This window comes from Nilaparvata lugens, chromosome 11, assembly GCF_014356525.2.
Source record: "Nilaparvata lugens isolate BPH chromosome 11, ASM1435652v1, whole genome shotgun sequence".
Classification (NCBI taxonomy): domain Eukaryota; kingdom Metazoa; phylum Arthropoda; class Insecta; order Hemiptera; family Delphacidae; genus Nilaparvata; species Nilaparvata lugens.
The window spans coordinates 38,810,830-38,831,076 of record NC_052514.1 but is presented as its reverse complement, the minus strand read 5'-3'; the positions used below and the strand labels follow the sequence as shown (position 1 = coordinate 38,831,076).

At 34.1% G+C, this 20,247-nt stretch overlaps 1 protein-coding gene across 1 annotated transcript; it reads right to left on the bottom strand.

Moving 5' to 3' along the window:
• Positions 1–829: 829 nt before the first annotated feature.
• On the bottom strand, positions 830–20,181 carry LOC111057730 (endocuticle structural glycoprotein ABD-4-like). The gene is made up of 4 exons (XM_039438411.1): positions 20,034–20,181; positions 13,060–13,184; positions 3,783–3,951; positions 830–1,842 (listed from the first exon to the last, which is right to left on the bottom strand). Exons 1-4 carry the CDS (start codon positions 20,043–20,045, stop codon positions 1,699–1,701), a joined length of 450 nt encoding a protein of 149 aa, XP_039294345.1. The 5' UTR covers positions 20,046–20,181; the 3' UTR covers positions 830–1,698.
• Positions 20,182–20,247: the final 66 nt, after the last annotated feature.

Genomic DNA, 20,247 nt, shown 5'->3' with positions numbered 1-20,247 from the left:
CTGAGGGAGAAAAAACATTTTTCACTCGTGATATACACAACATTTTTCCTCCACCTACATTTCTATAAAAACTGCTAATAAAATAATTTTTAAAAACGTATGTGACCAAACAATGTGTTACAACATAATCTAAAAAGTGAACAGAAACAGCTGGCTTGTAATCACAGTTCTCCTCCGACAGCACTATCTTTTGGCTAAAGTTGTAACAACAATGACAGCCAAAACTACAGCTATGATGAAGTTCCCGTTTCAAATTTGATTAGTTAATAAGTAATATTCGTTGGATGATATTTTGAATAACATGGAATAAAAGAAAAAAATATATACATTTTTTTTAGTATGGTGAAATGAAGTTTGTAATAATAATTTCAGCATACAAACATAAATTTTATATATCGATCAAATGTCTGGTTGAGGTATTGAATTTAGTTGGTTTAATGACTACTCTATATGCTTCCTCATCTGAGCTTAGACCTTCTGACCTATTCCAAATGAACGTTTTTAAAATAGAGATGCTTCCCATGTTATTTAAATGGAGTCACTTCTACTCCCTAGGGAGTTTTTCTGTTTTTTAGTACCGAGAGCAAAAAAGTGACACTTTAGTATCATGTTTCAGGGAGTAAAGTAAGTACTTTTGACAGTAGGTGGAGGAAAAAATATTTAATAGTTTTATTTACATTCAATACAGAGGAAAGGTCTTACGATTATCAATTCAAAGCTATGAAGTCCAATATTATTGCAACTGCACTTAGTAAATTGTCACCTAAATTTGTTTATTTCTTTATTTTTCTGACAATAATGAAAATGGGATGAAAATAACTTCGAAAAGTGTAATCAAAAAATATTTATTCGTCTTATTTACAGTCAATACAGTGGAAGAGTCTTACGATTATCAGTTTAAAGCTATGAAGTCCAATGATATATCTATTGCAGAAGTGAAGAGTGTCCCCTAAATTTCTCACGAATATAACTGTTACAATAATGGACAACTGAGAATTTAATACATCTTCTGAAAGTGATATAATTGTTACAATAATGGACAACTGGAAATTTAATACATTTTCTGAAAGTGAATCATTATCTCAAAAATTTCAATCCTGAATTGATAATAATTCAAGTTTAAAACTATCTCAAATTTATAATACATAATCATACATAATATGTTAATAGTAGAGTAGATAAAAGATCTACATCATTAGATATCTATGATCATCTATCATCGTAGATAAAAGATACATTCTCCTTTTTCCATGTCAATATTGTCTAGATTTATATCAAGCATTTACAAATCGTCAACAAGGGACCTATTAACCAGAGAATTCAGTTTGATCTTCTTTCAATTCGTTCATTAAAACTCAAATTTAATCCTCATTCAAATAAAAAAAAATGTGGAATTTCTAGTATCAGATAACAAGTAGTATAGAAATGAAAAATATATATGAAAAGTCTTAGATACAATAGTATCACTCAGCTCTCCAACGTTTCTTTTGGTCCCTATCCGTTCCGGATGTTGGCAACCATTATGGCTATAGTTTAGCTGGTTCAACGTTTAGCTAGCTCATATACTTTGAAACCCCTATTTCAACCTTTTACCCTGTGATAATCCATCAGTTGTCCACCAGTATCGTAACAATCATATTGCATCAGATGGGGTAATACCATAGAGTTTTACCCGTATATTTCTATGGGTGATGGGGGTTACTTCCTTCCAAACCTGGCAGGTTGAGCTGGTCCAATGGGGAAGCCCTTCTCGTCGTAGTCCTGTTGGGGTTGGGTGGCCAGGAAAGCGAGGGCCTTCAGGATGGCTTCTGGGGTTGGTGGTGGGGTTGGCAGATGAGCTCCCTGAAAACCAAAGATCAAATTAATTTCAATTCGAAAATCTCATAACTAGTGTGTCACACCAGTTTTTTTTTTTTTTTTTTTTTTTTTTTTTTGAATGGGGTAACTGAAATGTGGGTTTTTTTTTGAATGGGGTAACTGAAATGTAAGTCTTTTTTTCTATAGATAAGAACAATATCTAATGTAATAATAATAAGATAATAATAATAATACTGAGGATGATGTCCACATAAGCTCCTAGGCTTGTGCGTGTGTAATGAGTGAGAGGGATGATGATGAGAGATGACAACTACTTTTTAGGTAGACGGGACCGACAGCTTAACGTCTTCTCCAGAAGAGAGGAAACTCTGTATTGTTTTTGATATGAACAAGAGTGTCGGTTCTATTGAACTATACAATATTCTGTTGTCAAGTAATATTAACTTTGATTCTCAGTTATATCAGCATTAGTGAAAGTGACCATGACAGTGAAAATATGATTCCCATGAGTTGTGATCGGACTTTTCACACTCGACTTAGCACGGCCGTACTAAAATGAATAGTTCTAGTGGAACTTACAGGAATGATATTTTCACTGTGGCGGTCACTCGTAATGACACTCATATCATATGTGGGAATTCAGCCTCAGGTCATGAAATTTGGCGAAATGAGTAGATAATAATATATGATTCTTCAACAACTTACTTCTTGCATTCTGAAAGGAATAATATATCAGTAGATAGCATAGATTTTTCCTATGAAGTAAGTAACTTTAGTCTATATTTTGGAAACTTCTGATCAAGATTCGCTTTCTTGAATGTGGATTTTTATTCTTTCTTCTTCATAATACTACTCGAATGCATTCACAGTAGGTTACTTTCAATTATTATCCTCGCACTGACTAAAAATGGTGTATCTCTTATGTTCTTATCTCTTTCAATAGTTTAGGTAGAGTGTGTGGTTCACAAAAATTTGAAAATTGGCTTTGATTTCAAACTTTATTCGAGACTCAGTTAAGGTGAAATGTGAAAAAGTAAACTCTGTTCTTAGAACTTATACATTGTGATCTTAGCCTTTCTTAAGGTGCGTACAGATGCGTACGCGCCGCGAACATGAGCAAATCACTTTTAATCAGCTGACTATATCTGTATTTTTACAGAAACGTTAAGATACAGATATGAAAAGCTTGGCATCAGCTGATTAAAAGTGAATTGCTCATGTTCGCGGCGCGTATATCTGTACGCACCTATTGGTTTCTCTTAATAGAAATTCTTCGTAAGGGCATGATAAACCTGATGAATATTTCAGATATTTAATTTCTATGTAGGATGTTAATGCTTATTCTGTAAATTGAGGAGATAAAATGAAATTATGTAGTCTACGATTTAGTATTCGTTGAAAGTTTGATGCAGATACTTGTTTGATTCTGCTCTCTGTGAATAATACTGTCATAAGTAAATTATCCCATGGTATAGGGCGTTTATGTCGCAACTCTTACCGTTCTCAGGCCGATAGTTCATGTAATTCTTTCCCGTGAAGCTGTGTGACACTAGTAGTCTCTCATATTGTGCCGTTCATACACTCTCACCCCAACTAAACAGTGAATTTCGGCAATAATCAACAGTAATCGGTTTGAGAGAACGGTAAAAGTTGCGACATAAACGTCCTATACCATGGGATATCTACTTACGCTATTGTTTCTCTATGATACTGTACAGATAAATAATGAATAACTGATGTATCTTCTCATTCTGGGAAAGAATGCTTTCTGAGAAAGTTTCTCAACTGGGAATTGGAAACAAATAGTATGCTTATACTTGCATGTACAGTATTTGTTATTCACTTTCTGACAACACACACCAAAATTACTCAAGTCTACATGTATTTATCCATGTCATATATTAATATGTCTCCCAATACACTTCATTTCCTTTCAGTTTTCGTCAAGTTCTCTATAGCCTTACCTGTGGAACGAATCCGTTTTCGTCAGCGGTGTAGGTGAGTTGTACGGGCACACCGTCAGGGTCGACATACGAGAAGTAGCCCTGAGCCGATTGGATTTCCTGCTCTGGAATTCCCGCATTCTTCAGGAATCCTGTCTCTTCCACTTGGATGTTGTTTCCTGTCGCGTAGCTGCAACAGAAAATAACAACAGATTACAATCACTGGTGATGGAGACACAAAAATAATTGTTGTAATTGAAGATCAACGAGTAAGGTGGAGTAGTCTAAAAGAGTATGTGGAGTTTAGTATAGTTCAGTCTTATGTCATCATATCAACATCATTTTCTTCTTTTTCCTCTTCTTCCTCTCCTTCTTCTCCTCCTCCTTCTCCTCCTTCTTCTTCTTCTTCTCTTCTTGAGGAGGAGGAGGAGAGGAGGAGGAGGAGGAGGAGGAGGAGGAGGTGGAGGAGGAGGAGGAGGAGGAGGAGAGAAGAAGAAGAAGAAGAAGAAGAAGAAGAAGAAGATGGAGAATTTGACTCGAGGGCTAATTTTGATTAAAAATCTCAATGATAAAACTTAGATTTCAACTCACAATAATGTATCGATGAATAATAAAATATTTGGTTGTTTGTTACATCACATTACAACGCTGGTAAGGAGTATAGAAACCTTGGTCTGCAAGCACGGTCTGGCTCGTGGGTTTGAATCCCGACGACTGCATGGACGTTTGATCATCGCTCACCAATTCAGCAATGCACTTCGCTCTTTCCATAGCATCATCCACAATGAGAGAGAAGAAAAATTTAGGAAATTTATAAATATTTTATGGAAAACACAGTTTCCAGTTCAGTTAGTATCTCAAGATTTAGTCCAGTGAAAGAAAGGTTATAGAGGGAAATGTTTTGGAAGACAATTTTTGACCCCGCAGTTCTGTTTAGGGTAGTAAGGGTAAACATATCAAAAGTTCTCACCCCTACCCCTAAGGCGATGGGGGTGGTTCAAAGGTACAATTTTTTGGTTTCTCGCATATAACTAGAAAACTATGTATCTTACGGACATGATTGGTCCATACAGAATTGAAGCTTGCATAATTTCCTACAATATTCATCTCACAACTTTTTCTATACATTTCCTAGTTTTCGAAATTTTTGGAAAAACACGTTTGCCTACAATTTTTTTCAATTTTTGCTCTTATAACTTTTTAAAAATTGATGGGGAAAATTCAAGCTGATCATGAACTCATAGAGCATTGAATTCTCTGTAATTTGATGTATAATTTCACACTTTTACAAATTTCCCTACACCTATTGCAGCAGCTTTAGTTATGATTGTGGAATCTTCATTTTTGCAACAATAGACCAATTGACAAAGGAATTTGGAGGGAATGTTTTAAACACAATTTTTGACTTTGCAGCTCCGTTAAGACTAGTTAGGAGAAAAACATAATATCAAAAGTCCCCATTCCTAACTCATGTGATAAAGGGATGAGGGTGGTTGAAATGTTGAGTTTTTCAGCGTTTTTCTCTCACGTTCATATTTTGAGAACAATACGTTCAACCAAAATAACTAACTATTCAAAAATGAAACTTGATAATTTCTCCACTATATATATATATATATACACTACAGGGTTTCAAATTTTCTATGATGCGTGCTCATCAGTAGCCTATCAATATTTCCACATTTGAAAAACAAATTTAATAGGTTATTGAGAACAGAATAGAAAATGATTAAATTTTCTTAATAATGCTGAAGAAAATATAATATTCTTGATTGGAAAAAAAAATTTTAAAATAGTTGAGAAAAATATTTTTATCAGATGGGAAGATTATCATGGAACTGGATGATTATCATATGGGATACAAATTCAAACGTTAGCTGAGTAGGCTATATTAACATAAGTGATTTTTTGATCTTGGAGAAAACAAATGACAGTTTTCAAGAATGGATTATGATTCAAATGTTAATTGTGATTCAACTAAATCAACAAGAACAAGTGACATCAGATACTTGTGGATGAGAAAACTGCCTGAGGTCTGCTGTTCACAGAACTACTAGTAAATTATTCTCTCAATCTTAGAATACTGCTAAGTAACATGACTGCAACCTTCTTCGTTGCATTAGAACAATGCACGTGAGCTGAGTAGGCTATTTTAACATAAGTGATTTTTTGATCTTGGAGAAAACAAATGACAGTTTTCAAGAATGGATTATGATTCAAATGTTAATTGTGATTCAACTGAATCAACAAGAACAGGTGACATCAGATACTTGTGGATGAGAAAACTGCCTGAGGTCTGCTGTTCACAGAACTACTAGTAAATTATTCTCTCAATCTTAGAATACCGCTAAGTAACATGACTGCAACCTTCTTCGTTGCATTAGAACAATGCACACAGATTTCAATTTCATTATCAAGTCAATCCAATTAGTAGAATTTCAGTGAGGATTCCACCAGCTGATCAAGTCACTGATAAAACCGGAGCAAACTACTCATTTCCTTCGTTATTCTCTGGCAAGACTCACTTTAAACTGTCAGCATTTCATATAGATATTATCAATACTTCTCATTCAGCCAACGCTGACACTATTCAGAGTGAATCTTACTGTAAACAGTTCAAGGACGGATTAAAATTGTCGGCTGATTCTATTGATCTTGATTCTATTTTGTGTGAGATAGAGTGAGGAAGTGTGTGAGCATTATTTGAGATCTGTAATGAAATGCTGCTGATGGTTATCAAGATGAAACTATAACAGGCGTTACATCAGATTTGTGCTATTTCTTATTTATAATATGGATTTATCTTTTTATCACTTTCCTTGCCCTACTACCATAGGTAAGGAAAGTATTGCTTTCCAAAAAAAATTAAGGTACCCCAATTTCAAGTTTTCTATACGTTTCAAGGTCCCCTGAGTCCAAAAACATGATTTTTGGGTGTTGGTCTGTGTGTGTGTGTTGTGGTGTGTGTGTGTGTGGTGTGTGTGTGTGTGTGTGTGGTTGGTGTGTGTGTGTGTGTGTGGTGTGTGTGTGTGTGTGTGTGTGTGTGGTGTGTGTGTGGTGTGTGTGTGTGTATTCTGTGAACACGATAACTCCATTCCTAATCAACCGATTGACTTGAAATTTCAAACTTAAGGTCCTTATACCATGAGGATCCGACAATAAGGAATTCAATAAAATTGAATTCAAGATGGTGGAAAAAATGGCGGATGATTGCTATAAAACCATGTTTTTCACGGTTTTCTCAAAAACGGCTCTAACGATCTTCTTCAAATTTATACCATGGATAGCTATCTATAAGCTCTATCAACTGACATGAGTCTCAGTTCTGGGAAAATTGCACGAGCTCCGTAATATTCTTGAGAAAAATGGCAGATAATTACAAAAAAGACATGTTTTTCTCGATTTTATCAAAAATAACTCGACCGATTTTTTTCAAATTCATACCCTGTATAGATATTTATCAGCTCTATCAACTGGCATGAGGCTCCTTTCTGGGAAACTAATGGGGGGTCCACCCCATCCTTGAGAAATGGACTTAGTAACCTCCTTCTCGTGCATGAGGTGGGTAGGTAGCGCAGTCCATGAAAAGAACACATAGTCGAGATATTTTATCTGTAGAACAGCTGTTTTGACGACTTTAAAAAAATGATGACTAAAAAAAATCATCGAATTTCACAATTTACACAAAGGAAAAAGTACTCTGAAAACAATTATATATACAAATATACAGAAGTCTGATCGTAGTTTCAAATATGAGCAAGGAAAGTTGTGTGAGTGTACCACACCAGATTTTTTTTCTGTGTTGTATAAATAGTAGTTATTTAATCTGCGGTATTGAATTTATGTATCGTTCACCTTTCTATTTAAAAAAATAAAGTTGCATTCAATATGGCGGATCCAAGATGACAGACCACATCAATTTTAAAGTCATAGTAAAATATTTCAATTTGAGTAGGATCCCCGATCACACCTACCATCAAATTACTTATGTGTATGATATATCAAGCCGTTCTAAGACTCCTTTCTCTCTTTTCTGCTTTGTATAATATTTATTAATAATGTGAATATCTTCGGAACGGTTTGAGATATCGATATGCGGTTTTAGCCATTCATATTTTCTTGAAATTCCGTATCGAAATCATGTATCGCATGACAACTTTCCTATTTAAAAAAAACAAAACATCAAAGATGGCGGACCAGATTTCTGAAGTCATAGTAAAGTAGTATTTTCAATTTTAGTAGCATTCCCAATCACACTCATTGTCAAATTACCTTTGTGTATGAGATATTAAGCAGTTCTCGGACTTTTCACCCACTCTGTATCTATATATATAAAAGCGAAATGGCACTCACTCACTGATTGACTGACTGACTGACTCACTCACTCACTCACTCGCATAACTAAAAATCTACCGGACCAAAACGTTCAAATTTGGTTGGTATGTTCAGTTGGCCCTTTAGAGGCGCACTAAGAAATCTTTTGGCAATATTTCAACTCTAAGGGTTGTTTTTAAGGGTTCAAAGTTCCATCTTTTAGCATGTATATTCTTCTCCCAATCTCTTAATTATAATTGAAATTTCCATATCATATGTTACTATAGAACTATAATCTAGATAGAGTACCTCTTCGAAACAGTTGTAAACTGGCAACTAAATTAATAATTTTGTCAGGTTGGCATTAAGTTGAGTTGACTTTGTTAGGTTGGCACCAAGTTGAAGATTCAAATGCATTTATCGCGGAAAAATTGATTGGGCACTGCTACTTCAATCCTGGGAATATTATATTACTAGCAGTCAGGCTCGCTTCGCTAGCCATATCCGTTTAGCCAGCCGTTTAGTCTGGACCCCCGACTGGATTGTCCTAACATATGATAAAAATGCCCAAATGAAAAATGCAGGCGAGCGAAGCGAGCCTGCTGATCTCAATCTTGGACGAACCAGTCGGGGGTCCAGGGGGCGGAGCCCCCTGGCTAGACGGATATGGCGAGCGAAGCGAGCCTGACGGCTAGTGAACATATAAACAGGAGTTGCTCGTTCAATAGTATGGGATTAATAATTTTATTATATTGCACTTCTTCTTCTTCCTCTCCTTCTTCTTCTTCTTCTTCTTCTTCTTCTTCTCCCCCTCCTCCTCCTTCTTCTTCTTTTTCTTCTTAGTCTTCTTCTTCTTCTGACAGTTATAAAAAAAGACGAACTGAGAAGAAGATTTGTAATGAACTGAGAAAGGTGACCACAACTCTTACGAGCAGCAAAATTACATAAATCACATCTAGTCTGATTCACTTTATCCCTCTCAGCATTGGTTATATGAGAAGCGTTGATGTTACTTATGAAGAAAGCTGTCAGTATCAAGTAAATTGCAGTACTGCAGCCGACGAATGCATGCAATTAAATGCTGTAATTTTTTTTTTTTTTGCATAAGCTTATCCCACTGGCTGTGTCATATAATACGCGATAGATACTTTTTGGGATGTAATGAAATATATAATGATGTCATACGGCGATTATTATTCATTGAGTACCCAGTACATATAGGTTACTGTCCTCTTGGTGAATTATTGGTATTGGGGCAATGAACTATACTACTTTTTGTACTATACAGAAGCAGAGAAAATTTATAAGTTTTATAAGATTGTTTCATTGTATGACAGTAAAAAGTGGAAAATGTTGATTCACTAATGTACTATGCAATATTGAACTATGTTCTTCTTCTTCTTCTTCTTCTTCTTCTTCTTCTTCTTCGCTGAACATAGATATGAATATCTCCTTTGATTGTAGTATCATCACTGTTAGTAAACTATTATTTGGAATATTCTCAAATTCTTTCAATTACTATAGTGATGTTAAAACGTGGTTGTCTCCCAAAATTTATTCCTGCGAATTCAAATCAGGGGCTCTTAAGTGAAGGAATAGATTTATCAAACAAAATATTTTTCTCCAGAATCGATTGATATGAGTTGAAAACTCTACTCATTGAAGCTTTGACCTATTCTTTTGATCTAGAATTCTAGATAATTATGACCTGCTTCCCCTCTCAAAAACAAACTCAGTTTTCCATTGAGTGTATAAATAATACAATAGAAATATCGTTGGATATTTGTCTTAATCTATTACACAAAATTACCACCAAGTAACCTGTCTGCCTTAGGGCTTTTGTCAGAGGTTTCAGGTCGTATATAGACTAATCAATTTCATGATTTCTGCTGAGATGAATCTCCATGAATACTAATCGATCAATCAAGAGTGTGGATAAATCAAGACTAATTCATAGGTCTTGTCATTACTCGTCAAAATAACTTATTTGAACAAGTTTTTTTCACGTTATAGGCTTTTTGTGGCTTTCAATAAAATCCACTTCAATATTCAGATCATTTCCTAACTTGTCAAAATAGGCTAGAATAAGACTTTTTTACATGATTCCAAATAAATTAGAATCGTCTTACAAGAGATTTAAGAAGTTACAAGAATAATAGCCATATGCTAACACTACGTTTAACGCTAAACCACGTTTACGTTATTACGCCTCCTGGACTCCCGACTAGATCGTCCAAGAATGAGATCAGCAGGCTCGCTTCGCTCGCCTGCATTTTTATCATATGTTAGGACGATCCAGACGGGGTCAAACTAAACGTCTGGCTAAACGGATATGGCGAGCGAAGCGAGCCTGACGGCTAGTAATATAATATTCCCAGGAATAGCTCTGATTGAAGTAGCAGTGTCCAATCAATTTTTCCGCGATAAATGCATTTCAATCTTCAACTTTGGGCCAAACTAATAAAGTCAACTCAACTTAATGCCAACCTGACAAAATTATTAATTTAGTTACCAGTTAACAACTGTTTCGAAGAGGTACTCCCTCTAGATCATAGTTCTATATTAACATATGGTATGGACATTTTTCAATTATAATTAAGAGAATAAGAAGATATACATGCAAAAAGACGAACTTTAAACCTTAAAAACCACCCTTAGAGTAAAAATATTGCCAAAAGATTTCTTAGTGCGCCTTTAAAGGGCCAACTGAACACATCTACCAAATTGAACGTTTTTGTCCGGTAGATTTTTAGTTCTGCGAGGAGTGAGTGAGTGAGTGAGTGAGTGAAGTGAGTCAGTCAGTCAGTCAGTCAGTCATCAGTCAGTCAGTCAGTCAGTCAGTGAGTGCCATTCCGCTTTTATATATATAGATGTGCTTCATACGGGGTTTAGACGAACAGCTGAAGTTACTCCGTTTAAACCGAGTATCTGCATGCGGGCCTAAGTTGTCAAACTACTTAAAATTTACATTCATGAAGTTTCCTTGTAAATTATCTCCAACTATTTTTATAAAATATAAATCCAATCTTGGTCTTGGTTCATCCTGCTAACATTGACCCTGTTCTATTGTGATAACACATTTACACAATATCCTCAGATGTTCACCTGTCAAAGCAGTCAATCATCAATTTTATGAAATGGTCTGTAGTGTGTGACTCAATTTCAAGGACAAGAATTTGAATTCTCTAATGAACTATGTTTAGTTGGAGGCTGTTTCAACTTAGTTTTGATGTAACGATTGCTTAATCCGGTTAGTCAAGCAGTGTTTTGACCTTCTGTCTTATCAAGAACGTATTCCATAATTCCAATCCTAGCTCTAACTCTATTGGACAATTTACTGTCGAAAAGTCCCATTTTCCACTGATTGAGTCCCGACTTGTTCAGTGCATGGAACAATAAGTAATAAGTTTATCAAGAACGTATTCCATAATTCCAATCCTAGCTCTAACTATTGGACAATTTACTGTCGAAAAGTCCCATTTTCCACTGATTGAGTCCCGACTTGTTTCAGTGCATGGAACAATAAGTAATAAGTTTATCAAGAACGTATTCCATAATTCCAATCCTAGCTCTAACTCTATTGGACAATTTACTGTCGAAAAGTCCCATTTTCCACTGATTGAGTCCCGACTTGTTTCAGTGCATGGAACGATAAGTAATCAGTTTTACAGTCAAGTGGGGAGTATTATTAAAAGAGAGGGTTATTCCCTCGAATGTGAATTTGTGAGGATGATTCAATTTGGAAGATTTGAGACAAAATTGAGAAATAGAAGAAGTTTTGGACCATAGCCTGATTATCTTCTCTGATATAGTATTGTTTGCTCTATCCAATGAATGAATGGATGATTGTTTGATATTGAATCAATAGTACTCTTCATATCAACCAACCATATTTATTTTAATACATTCAAGACTAAACTGTTATTAACGTTCTGGTAACTAATGTATTGAAATCATATGATAATAATGAATATCATCTGTAACATCTCCCTCTTTAAGACTTTATAATTATTAGTCATCCCTTTTTTTTTCGTATATGAATTGTGTTTCTTCGCTGAACACCGCCATTATTGTTTCTAACCAGGAATGAACGATATATTCGAAATATTTGGGTGTTAAAGCTCAAAAGATATTGCAGACAATTTGAGATACTTGAAATGTTGTCAAAAATCCACTCCATTTTAATTAAAATTAATATTCTACAGCGATCGCTGTAACTTACAGCTGATGATGTGTGAGCACACACGAAAGCATGCTGCAGTAAAATTAGCTATTTATGTATTAAGAGCGTAATGCGCGACTTTATCGCTCGCGCAAAACAGTTATCACACTACGCGAAGCGTCGCGTTATAATTTTGCAAGAGCGATAAAGAAGCATTACGCGCGAATTACATACAAAATTTTTTTACAACTGCCCAAACCTGTTAAATCAATTATATCGGCGGAGTTACAATTACCTACTTTTTAGGTTAAGATCTGACCTTTTGGCGAGCTGCTTACCATCAGCTGATTAGCGAGCGTAAAGAAACTTTTCATTACGCATGCGCGAATGATTACCGAGCGTAAAGAAAATCTACTGCGCATGCGCGGATGGTTAGCGAGCGAAAAAGTAGATTCTCCTCAGAAATAAGCTGTTTTACGAGGAGAATTGAGTATGTAAATTCTTTTTTTTTACGCGCAGTTGTAGAAAAAATAATTTTAATCAGAATGAAGTGGATTTTTTGACAATATTCCAAGTATTTCAATAATGGAAAAGTTCTACAACATCAATATTCATGCCACAAACTTGATTAAATATTGCAGACAAATTAATTTTATATTAGAATTAGTAAACTTCATAAGTTGGATGAGAATTCCTCTCACAAAATTTGTAAATGATTAGAAGTGATGTTTTATGTACAAGAGTAATGAGAATAGAATACATAATAGTGAAATATGTATGGTTTTTTTATCAAAAATAACCTTTGAATATGATGATTAGTACCTGTATTTATAAGATCCATCACCGTTGACCTCTTGCTGTTGACTTAGAATAGGAATTGGTGTCGTGTATTGCTGCTGGGGTGCCGATAATACTGCGCCCAGCATAGACATTAAAACAGTACACCTCTGCAAAAATACAAAGATAAAAAATACATTATTCGAGGATAGATTATTTTCTAGAGCAAATCAATATATGAATACATCAATCATGAATGAATCTACTCGCCAGGTCATCATAGATAAATAACTCAATTCTTTGTCAAATTTGGCTAGTGATGAAATAAAATACTACAGTGTAATGATTGACTGGAGAGTATGTTAGCTGCTTCTAATTATTTTTTCCTACAGTTACGTTGAAAAGTGGCCATTGCTGCACTGATTACAGAACGCAAAGAATCACTTTTCCGCTCTAGTGCGGGAAAAATTTTTCTGCACTCCAGATTTGCAACATGGCAACGCAAAATACTTAGTAGGTTATATGGAGCAACAGTGCAGCAAAATCAAAATGAAGTTGGTAACAGTGACTGCTGTGGCTGATATAGGGAGCAGAGGTGCAACGAAGCACAACGCGCTAATTATTAAGTAGATATTATAATGGAGGACAGCAACAGCACAGTGCCACTACAGCACACACCACACAGCTGCCCCCCGCCATTTTAAACACACATACATTATTCAGGCAATTTTACCCATAATTACCCACTTTTCATATTCAATGGTAACTGTAGTAAAAACTTAATGTGAAATACGTGCGCAAAGTTCCTCTGCTGCACTCAAGAAACCATTCCGCCCTCGCCTACGGCTCGGGCGTAAACGTTTCTTTCGGTGCAGCAAACTGTCACTTTGCGCACTAGTTGCACAAATAACTATTCTGATAATTCAGGAAGTATTCTTTGTTAAGCGTTCAGTGGGACATAGGAGAATTTGTTGATTGAGAAACCAGAGGGAAGCATTCAACTGCACGTCACAGGACCTCTTCCCCGCAGCAGTTAACAAAGTGAGAATTTACATGGTGATAGCCAACCTCCATATAAATGGACAAAGGTAAGAGAATAAAGGAAAAATGGAGAAGGTAACTGAAGAAGAAGAACTTTTCTTCTGATCCTTCTTCTCTTATTCCTTTCCCTCTTTTCATTCTACGAATATCCAGTGAATTCTTGATCATGTACTAGACACTCCAGTCAAATTTCAAAGATGTGGTTGAGTTTGAAATTTATTTTATTTATTCTTATTTATTGTATTAAATACTATAATCATAATACAATTATGACATTGGAGGAAAAACTAGGCTAAGCCTGTACTATTTCTCTCCAGAAATTTTGATAAAATGTTAATGTTGTCCAAAAGATAAGGTTATATTATTATAATCACACATTGCTTCGTCACTTGATTTTCGGTCCAGAAATGATGATTTAAAATTTTGAATTTTGAAGGTTGATTTTATACTCACAGAATGTATCACAATAAATTAAAAACTTTACAAATATTGCACTTTTCTTCAACTTTACAAATAATTTTACAAAACTTTACAAATATTGCACTTTTAAATTGAGTACTTCCGAACATCGAATATTTTTGCAATTTATTCATGCTACCACGTGAGACTTTTCATTATAGCCAACAAAAAAGTGGATTGAGATAAAAGTGATTACAGGAACAGAGCCTGACATGTACTGTAGTAATCGAATATAGTTTCACAAAATTATGTTTGGAAACTAATCGAATTTTCTCGAGTTGTTGAATTTGTATTTCAAATCAAAAATGAAATGAAATGGAAAAAATCCTTATTGGGCGGATGGATGAAAGATAAATGATAATATGGATGAAAGATGGATGGAATGAAAATATCTCGGATCAGAAAGTGGTCATATGAAATGTTGACTAGTGGAAAATCATGTAGGGCTCTCACTTTGAAAATGTTAGAGTTACATATTTAGATAAAGTGTTTCAGAACAAAATTGAACAATTCGATCAAGGTTGATTGGTAGAGAGGACTGATAAGTCCCAACTCCGCCCAATTAAGAATGTTTTCATTTCATTTCCATTTCAAAAGAGACGTTCATAATAATTGATATCAGAGATGTTGAAAAACTATTTTGTACAGAGAAAAACCTGAAATGGAATCGGATGATGTATAAATGTTACAAATTTCTTGGTTGCATTAGAAAGAGAAACAAAAGAAACGAACAATTTATGAGGAAAATTATGAACATTATTCGATAAGGAAAATCAAGAATAAATTAAAGAAGAAGAGAGATTATGAGAAAGAATGATAAAGAGGAGACTATGTGATAGAGATAAAAAACGAGAATAAAATCGGATGATTTGGATGATGTATAAATGTTACAAATTTCTTGGTTGCATTAAAAAGAAACAAACAATTAATAAGGAAAATTCTTATGAACATAATTTGATAAGGAAAATCAGGAATAAGTTGAAGAAGTAGAGAGATTATAAGAGAGAGATGAGAAAAATGATAAAGGGGAGACTATGTTGTGGAGATATAAACGAAAATAGAATCGGATGATTTTGATGATAAATAAATGTTACAAATTTTGTGGTTGCATCGACAAAAGAGACAAAAGTAATTTATAATTGATAAGGAAAATCATTTACATTATTCCATAAGGAGAATCAAGAATATAAGAAGAAGTAGATTACAAGAATGAGATGGAGATATAATTATAGAGTGAAGGTGAGTGAGTGAGGGAGATGAGAGTATTTATGACCAAAAGATGACATGATTCATGTTGATGTTTTTTACTTTCCACCTCTTCCGCATTACAAAGAGTCATTATTTTGTGAGAGAACGAGTAGACAAGGATGTAACACTTTTACTGTGGTAGTGAGTTGGATGTAACACTTGCATTGCCCAATACATTTCACTAGAAATGCTCCATTCATTATTCCCCACATGTCATTCTAAATCACAACTTGCGTACAACAAAAACGAAAAAATTCTACCAAAGAAATTTATTCCACTGAACCGGTACTAGGTTGTGAAATGATTCTCTCTTGGAATTCGAGGATCTGTTGTTACGAATAATTATTGTGTGTAGTGGAGATGAGAGAGAAGAAGGAGAAGTAGTAGTAGAAGAAGAGGGAGAAGAATAAGATGGAGATGAAGAAGGAGAATAGAAGATGAAGTTGGAGAAGGAGAAATGGAAGAGAGAAAGGAGAAGTGCAGGAAGGATGAGGACAATGAAAAGAAGGAACAACAAGAAGTGGATGAAAATGAGGAAAAAGAGAAGTGGGATTCGAAAAAAAACTGTGAAAGAGAAGAAGGAGGTGTGTGAGAAGGTGGAAAGGAGAAGTTGAAGTGATGGTGAAAAATGAGGAGAATAGGAGGAGAAGAACGAAAATGATGGAATAGTGAAAAAAAGTGGAATAAAGAGCGAGTGAGGAAGGAAGATGAGATAAGTGGTGGTGAAGAAGAAGAAGAAGAAGAAGAAGAAGAAGAAGAAAGAAGAAGAAAAAGAAGTAGAAGAAGAAAAAGAAGAAGATGTTTATGACTTGCTTGCCCCATAAAACTACTATAATAGTGAATCGAGTTGCACAATTCTAATTTGGTATCATCGTAAAATTTGTTGGTTTGAATTCAAGAGTCTGTTGAAATATTTTATAGTTGTTGATAAATAACTATTTTTACATGAATGATCTCTTCAGATTGATTGTATAATGTGTAATGAGAAGTGTCGAGTTTACATTAAAATTATTGTATATTGCGTTATTTTAACAGGATGAAGAGTTTTAGATGACGTCTTGCAGGCTCTGATTCTCGTAGAAAAAATGTATCAGGATTACCATAGAGAAGAGATAGCATGATTCTGAGCTGGAAGTGATTAATTTTTTATTTGGATTATGATTAATAGGATTGAGTTGAATAGACAAATATGTCGCATAGTTGTGATACTTGAAATTTCCCCTTAGAAGAAGATCATGAGCTGATTATAGTTAAATTTATGTCATTTTCTGGGTGTTTTGAATGTCCTGTAACTGAGAATTACCTTCGACAAAAACACTTCTGATGTACTGTAGATTATAATGTATGTATTTTTGAAAACAAAACATTCACTAAGGTACCGTATTTTATCTTTCAAAATTTTATTTATTTATTTATGAAAAACATGGAAGCATACAGGATTTCTCCCAAAAATTGCTTCCATAACAACACAATTACAATAGTTCATTATACATAGTAAGAGTACAGAAAAGAATAATATTGAAAAAATACAATGAAAGAAGAGGAAAATAATAGAAAAAAAAGAAATGAACAAAAAACCGAGAATCAGTACTAATCATACCCTTGAGGACTAGTACAAAAGGGATTTAAAAAAAAAAACACAACATCAACTCAACAGACAAGAGACACATTAAAACACTCGACAGTCACACTCGCAGAAGTCGCTACATTCCTACGGAAGCGACTGTACCGAATGACAGGTCAAGATGATACGAGAAGCAATTGAAAATGAATGATGATCTATATAGGAGAGTTCTGATGATTTAAAGTGTTGCAATAAGGTATAAATAAATAATCTAAAACTGGAACGGCGAGCACTGCAGAAATGTACACATTTACTGGGAAAGCAAAAACATTGAGCTGATTCTGCCATTGAATACATTAAAAACGAACAAAAGCATATTAAAATCACGTCTCAATATTTTAATGATTCCACACCGAACATCATTGTGAGTTGTGATGTGGGAAAGTCGAAGGGGCATGTATTGTTGAACTTTTTAAAATATAAATATCTAAGGAATCTGTTTTGAACACACTCCAAAGGATGTATCAGTGAATTCTGGTATGGGTTCCAAACCCATAAAAAATAAAAGTCAAAGATATGATAGGATTGGAGCTGTTTCTTGTCCTATTTCCATTGATAGAGTATATCCTACTTTGATGTTATTCATATTGTTTTTGGAAATTTCCAGTTGAAGAGATATTCTAAATTCTACTTTCTAGTCGCAAAGATGCAGCAGACAAGGTGGAATAGATTACACTATGCGACAGGTTTTTCTATTCAATTTTCACGGTCTTCCGTTTCAATGAATATGGTTTGTTTATCATTTTTCTTATATTTTCAAGTTCTGAAAGTTTATTGGATGTAATCATTCTATTACATTCGGGTTTCAATCGAATCAAATTCAAAATTTCTAGTTTATTCATTTCTGGACTGAAAAGTGGACTCAAATCGATTTAAGTGGTTAGCATAACCTATAATTTCTATCCATTCATAACTCGACCTTCATTGTATTCATCCCATCATCATCACCTAGGCTTAAAATACTTTGTGAAATAATAAATAAATAATAAAATAATGAATAAAAATGGATAAATGACACCTAAATTACTGTCCAGCCTTACTCTTGTCTAACATAACGCAGTGTACTTAAATCATTACAGGAAACATGTTTCAGCGAATAAAGTAGCTTTTTCTGGAGATTTGAGATCAAAATATTGGACGAGAGAATTTTTCAATCATAAAATGTATAATCCTCAATAGATAATTCGAAATCAAAGAAATGTTTTAACCTCATTTTTTTAAATGAAATGAAAAGATCTTATTCATCCAAACAGTGCAATGAATAGAAAAATCGATATCTCATCATGAAAAAAGCTCTGTAATATGATGATTTATTATAATAATAATAATATAATGATCTGACACAATAATAAGATTCTTCCACATGAATGAATACAACAAAAAATGCCTCAAGGTTCAAACAAACAAAACCCGTCACTGCCTGGGTGGGGTGGACCTCTGTAAGAGCTCTTGTACTCTATCACAAGTAGGGAATGTATTCATTTCTATCCTAGTTTCAAGTGGAATGTTAGAATATTCTTTGCGATAGAATGTTTTTTGTTCGTATTCGTATTTGGGAATTAATCGGTCTGATAAATTGAAACACTCAGTAGATACATTTTTTTCGGGACTCAAAATTGTTCATGAATTAAGTAATCATTCCTACATAATTTCCAGACTATTGTATTATGAATTAAGGTTTCAATCAGTCTTTGACGAATGCCTGTTGTTTTCACCCAAATTTTCTATGCATATGGATAAACCTTAGTTCTTATTATATGTAAGAACTGTATATCTTATCATAGAGTAACAGCTTGATCATAATCTGAATTATTCATAAATAATTTATTGAAGAAAGTGACATAGAATGATTCCTTCCGTAGAGAATATCTACTGTTGAGTAAGTTATAGCTAGTTATACACACATCGATTTTTGGACGTACAATGTTTCCCGTATTCATGAATTCTTCTAGATTAAACGAGACTTGACAAAAACATCATCTGTTTGACAATATCTGCTCAATCTCATAGAATTTATAAGGACGGCAAAAAAGTCGTACGTTCAAAAATCGATGTGTATGTGACTGGCTCGAGATCTTGAGTATTTACTGGATAGCTTTTTAGAATTTATTTATTTATTTCTTTCATTGGCAATTACAAATCATAATTATAATGATTATAATATGATTGGGAGAAGACAATAGGCATAGCCCAAAACTGTCTTCTCCCAAATTTTTACAAATGAAAGTTTCAAAAAAGAATAAGGTTAAGATTTCACTTTCACTTCAAAAAGTCCAATTTCCACTTCAAAACTAATGAAACTAAACTGAAAATTTTGAATTTTGATATTTGAAAACTGATTAAAAACAAAAATATTTCACACAAATCTCTAGAAATTGGAAATTTTTGAGTAATTTTGCAAAATTTTGAGCCAGAAAAGAAACACAACTTCATTATTGATATATTATTGTTTGATCAATGAATTCTTGGGAAAAGTGAGATGAATGGAATCAGATCAAATTTAATTTATCAAAGTCTCAATAAAAATAGACAGGATTCACAAAATAAAATTAATAATTTTTTTTATAAAACTACAACTTACAAAATAGACAACATTACATAATGTAATTTGACAACATTATCTTTGAAAATAGGTGTTATAACTTACAAGACAGTCCATGTTGTGGTGTGTGTGAGGTCTCACAATATCGCACTAGTGAAATATAACCGAATGGATGGGCAGCCCGACACCTGATATTACATAAATGATAATGCGTCCAGACTTTGTGAGAAGGCGGTTTTATATAGCAGAAGAACAAGCGACGATACTCACTGAGTGCATCCTGACAGGAGATGGTGGGGGGAGGACGAATGGACAAAGG